This window comes from Lipotes vexillifer, unplaced genomic scaffold (assembly GCF_000442215.2).
Source record: "Lipotes vexillifer unplaced genomic scaffold, Lipotes_vexillifer_v1.1 scaffold70, whole genome shotgun sequence".
In the NCBI taxonomy this organism is placed as follows: domain Eukaryota; kingdom Metazoa; phylum Chordata; class Mammalia; order Artiodactyla; family Lipotidae; genus Lipotes; species Lipotes vexillifer.
Window position 1 is genome coordinate 1513690 of NW_006789896.1, and position 5163 is coordinate 1518852.

The following is a 5163-nucleotide window of genomic DNA, read 5'->3' on the forward strand; positions in this document are numbered from 1 at the left end:
CGGCGGGCGGGCGGGTGGGCTGACCAGGCCAGCAGCCGGAGGAGGGAGGGAGGGAGGGAGTCCCAGGACTGGAGCTGTCTGTCTCCTTTCATGCCAGCGCCAAGGAAGGGAGGCTGTTTGGACTCACCGATTACTCACCAGCCTCCCCCTTTTGTCTGCCAGCCCAGCCTGACTCTTAGAGATTGTGAATAGCTCCATCCAGTCTGGGAATCGAGCTGGACAGCTGAGCCAGGCAGAGCCCAGAGCACCCAGCAGGCCCATGTTGAGGCTGGAGCCCTCCCCTGGGCTGGGGGGCCGCCGGCCTGGCCTCCTGCCCGTGCTCCTGGCTCTCCTTGGCATGACCTGGGCAGAGGTGCGCCCACTCCAGCTACAGGAGAAGCAGGTTCCAGTGCCTGGAGGTAAGGGGCCGCGGGGTGAGGAAAAAGTGGAGGAGCTATGAGCTCTGCCGAGGGTCCCAGGGGGCTTCTGGAAGCCAGTTCCCAGGCCTGAGCCCTGGGCAGGCTGGTGTGATTTAAAGAGCCACTCTTGAACAGTCCAGGGGCCGGAGATGGATGGGGAGGCTGGGACTGGGGCAGAAGGATGAAGGGGAGTGGGCCCAGGCTTGGGGGTGAAGGAAGAACACTGGGAGCCTGCAGCAGGGACCCCAGAAGAGACTCAGTGGCCGAGAGGAGCCCCAGCCAGAGGGGCCGCTGCGAGCCCAAGGCTGGACCCCTCTTCACACCTAGCCCTCAGACCCCCATTCCCTTCTATCACCCCACCCCCAGCTCTCAGCCTAAGGCTCCTTTACGCCTACACCTGTCTCTCTGTCTCAGCCCCACTGCTTTCTCCACCTCCCCCTACCCCCCCATGCCTCTGCCCCGGGTCCTCCCATACACACCCACCATCGCCCTGTCCCATCACTTGTTCCATAAGTGCAGGGTTGCATTCTCGTCTTGCCGTGGTGACGCCCGCCCCATCGCCAGGGGCCGGGCCCAGGTCCCCCCGCTCAGGTGGCCTGACCATGTCTCCCACCCCAGCCCTGAGCAAGAAGGAGAGCTTCCTGCTCCTCTCCCTGCACAACCGCCTGCGCAGCCGGGTCCACCCCCCTGCAGCCAACATGCAGAGAATGGTGAGTACCCCCAACCCGGGCTGGCCAAGGGGGCAGCTGGAGGGGCAACCCTGAAGAGGACTGAGGAGGCCATGCCAGTGCCAGGTGCCCTTTCACCTGGCAGAGTGGGGCAGCGGCCAGCCAACTTCCCGCTCTGGGACCATGCCTGGTTGCCGGGGTGCGCGGGGCGCGGGGGGGGGGGCGTTGCTTCCCCCTCCCCCAGAAAGGCAGCCCTTGGGCTTTTCCTTGCATCCCTTCCCGTTGCCCCGGAGACCAGAAGACATGGAAAGAGCTGGGGTCCCCTCCTCCAAGAAACAGGAGCATGACAAAAGAGTCCCAGCAGGACTGGAGGCTAGTCAGGGAGGGAGAAGCATCCTGGTGGGGGTGGGAGGGGTGAGGCTTGTGTGTGAGCAGACCCACGGCTTCTTCAGCAGTTTGTCTAGGCGACTAGGAGGGGCCCCCTCCCCAATTCCCAGCCCATTCACTGCGGGCCAGGGAGCGGGGTATAGGGTTTCCCACCACTCCCTCGGGGCTTCAGGGTTGAAGGTGTCATCCTGGGGCCCAGAAACACTGCCCCGTAGAATGGGACCCCAGCTGCGCCCTCCCATGGTAACAGTCGAGGGAGCGAGGGAGGAGCAGTGTGGGGCAGGCAGGGTTCCCCATGACTGCTTCCCATAAACTCCTCTGAGGCTGGCACAGCGGTGGCGACCTTGAGAGCTCCAGGGTCAGGTTCCCAGGAGGTGGGGGTGGGGTGGGCAGGGGGGGTCGCCTCTCCCCCTTTCCCTGCTCGTGGCGGCTCTGCCCCTCCTCAGGCCCAGGTCCTGGCTCTCATCCCCACACTCCCAGCCGTAGTGCCCGGTGTGAGGCTGCCCTGGTCAGCTTCTACGCTTCCCATGGCCCTGTTGCCAAAGTCTTAGAAAACAGCATTTCATAAAAAATGCAACTGGGGCCCCACCACTCAGCCTCTGTCACACCCACAGCTTTGGCCCTGGGCACCCCAGTGGAGGCTGAGGCCCTTGGGGGTGGTCCGGGCTGCTGAGGCGCCCCACGCAGTCCCTGCCGCTCCCAGCTCCAGTCCCCGTCAGCAGTAAAATCACAACCACCATCTGCCCCGGCTGCTGCAGGTCAGACCCTAAGTGCAGCACTTTTCTCTCTGCATCCATTTAATCTTCATACAATCTTACCCTATGGGTACCTTATTATCTGTTTGTTTTGTTTTGTTTTGTTTTTTGGCCGTACGGCACGGCTTGCAGGATCTCAGTTCCCCGGCCAGGGACTGAACCTGGGCCATGGCAATGAAAACCCAGAATCCTAACCACCAGGTCACCAGGGAACACCCACCTTATTATTCCACTTTACAGAAGCTATTATTCCATTTTACAGAAGCGTATGTTGAGTCTCATGGAGATTAGGAGACTGCTGGAGGTCACAGAGCTGGAATGAGGTGGCTGGGCTGGACCAGGGCATGACGATCGGGTGACACATGTCATCCTGGTTGCTGAGCCCCCCCGTTTCAGAGGACGGGGAGCTGTTGGATGGGGGTAGGGAAAATGGCAGCTGGTACGTGGTGGGAAGAGCAGATTAGGCCCACTCCAGAGAACTCTGCTTGCTGAGACCAAAGCGCTGAGGCCCTGTAGACCTTTTACACCCTCTCTGATCCTGACTCCCAGCTGGTTCCCCTGTGTACTCCAAAACCAGATTTAGGGAATAAGACACAGCGGTATGGCTGCTGCGACTTTTTGCATCACAGAAGGGAAGCCAAGAGGGAGCCTTTCTGACAATGGCCAGGGTCAGTTTTACCTAACACGGAACCAGTTTGAAAGGCTTGGGCACTATCCAGGGCTCCCATTACCAGATGGGGAAAATTACAGCAGAGGCCCATCCTATCACGTGGGCTGGCACCTCGCGCCCAGGAACACCCATCCCCCTTAGTGGGCGGGGCCTGAGGGTACACGCCACTGGAGTCAGAAGGATGGAAGCTGTCAGTCCTGGGTGGAGCCGGGCTCTGGGTGGGGGGTCCAGACAGGGCAGGTGCTTTTCCAACAACACCTTGGAGCGCCCCTTGCAGGTCCTGTCTGACCTTCCCTGGCCCCAGTGAAGGCGGTGAAAGCAGCTCAGAGCACTCAAGCAACCCAGCAGGACCCCTGTTTGGGCTGGGGTCTCTTCCCTGCAGGACCAGCACCTCTGGACGTGCTGGTGAGGAGGCTGGATCACTAAGGCCTGGCCCAGGGGCCCCTGCTGATGCTGCTGTTTGTGCTCCTTTCCCCCAGGACTGGAGCGAGAGCCTGGCCCAACAGGCCCAGACCAGGGCAGCCCTCTGTGGCGCCCCAGCCCCAAGCCCAGGCTCTGTCCCCCGGGCTACCCCGCAAGTAGGCTGGAATGTGCAGCTGCTGCCAGTGAGCTCGGCGTCCTTCATCCACGTGGTGGGCCTGTGGTTCTCAGAGGGGCAGCAGTACAGCCAGGCAGCGGCCGAGTGTGCCCCCAATGCCACCTGCACCCACTACACTCAGGTGAGGCCCGGGTACCGGCTCTGAGGCCCCTGCCCTGCTGGGCTGGTTCAGAGGTCTGCAGTTTGTCCTAAAATTGGTGGTTGCTTTTCCTCCCATTTGTTTAGTTTTACTTTTTTCAGCTTTAAATATGAAATATTTCAAAGCTAAATCAAATAACGGACTCCTTCTTATCCACTACCTAGCATTAGAAAATGTTAACTATATTTGTTTCTCATCTCTTAAAAAAACAAAATTAAGCGTAAGCCCTCCTTCTGCCCTTTCCTCTGTCCCTCCCCAGAGGTAACCTTGCTGAAGTCCAGGTAAAACACCCCATGTTTCCTTTTCTTCCCCCTCAACAAAATTTGTTGAATGTCTTCTCTGTAACTGGCATCGTTTATGTACTAGGATCCAGCACTGGAAAACACAGGCAAAATCCCAAGCATGTTTTTCTCTCTCTTTTTTTTTTTATGGTTACTTTTATGTGTCAACTTGCAGGGTAGTGGGTTGTTGTTGTTGTTGTTTTGCATGACATTAACATTTTTTATATCAATTAATTAATTAATTAATTTTTGGCTGCGTTGGGTCCTCGTTGCTGCGTGCTGGCTTTCTCTAGCTGCGGCGAGCAGGGGCTGCTCTTCGTTGAGTTGCGCGGGCTTCTCATTGTGGTGGCTTCTGTTGTTACGGAGCACAGGCTCTAGGAGCATGGGCTTCAGTAGTTGCGGTGCATGGGCTTATTTGCTCTGCGGCATGTGGGATCCTCCCGGACTGCGGATCAAACCCATGTCCCCTGCATTGGTAGGCAGATTCTTAACCACTGCACCACCAGGGAACTCCTTGTTTTTCTTTTCTTTTTTTTGGGGGGGGGGGTGCCGAGGGTAGTTCCCCGACCATGTATGGAACCAGGGCCCCAGCAGTGAAAGCACCAAGTCCTAACCACTGGTCCCTCAGGGAACTTCCCCAAGCATGTTTTAATACCTTTACTACACATGGAAGGGTTTTGATACCTTTTCTACTTGTGCAAGTGGGTTGTGTGTTATTAAATCCTACCTAAGTGCTCTCTCTGTACATCTCCTTTTGCAATTTGTGTTTATCACTTCAGACCACATTTGTAAGATTTGTTTCCATTGATCCGAGCATGCATGTGTGATTCACTATGAATAAACTGCAATTTACAGGCATCTGGGTTACTTCCACGTTGTTGTTTTTTTACTATCCCAAGTCATACCGAAATGCATAAGTCCTAGTTCCGGTCCTCTTGTACATATGTGTCCAGACTTTTTCTAGGACACACTTGGAAGGGGAATGGCTGGGTCAGAGGGAGCACGCACCTACAACCTTAGTAGCTATTGCCAAAGTGATGTCGCCAACTCTACTCCTGCCCACAAACCAGTTCTCACTCCCCACTCTTTTTTTTTTTTTTTTTTTTTTCGTGGTACGCGGGCCTTTCACTGTTGTGGCCTCTCCCGTTGTGGAGCACAGGCTCCGGACGCACAGGCTCAGCAGCCACGGCTCACGGGCCCAACCGCTCCGCGGCATGTGGGATCCTCCCGGACCGGGGCACGAACCCATGTCCCCTGCATCGGCAGG

General features: G+C 57.4%; 1 protein-coding gene across 1 annotated transcript in view; it reads left to right on the forward strand.

The window, feature by feature from the left end:
• Positions 1-259: 259 nt before the first annotated feature.
• The window catches only part of CLEC18C (C-type lectin domain family 18 member C), a 14910-nt gene continuing 10006 nt past the window's right edge, over positions 260-5163 (forward strand). Inside the window, exons 1-3 of the mRNA XM_007462996.1 lie at positions 260-398; positions 1017-1108; positions 3358-3597. Coding sequence (XP_007463058.1) covers positions 260-398; positions 1017-1108; positions 3358-3597 — 471 coding nt within the window. The remainder of the gene's footprint in view (positions 399-1016; positions 1109-3357; positions 3598-5163) is intronic.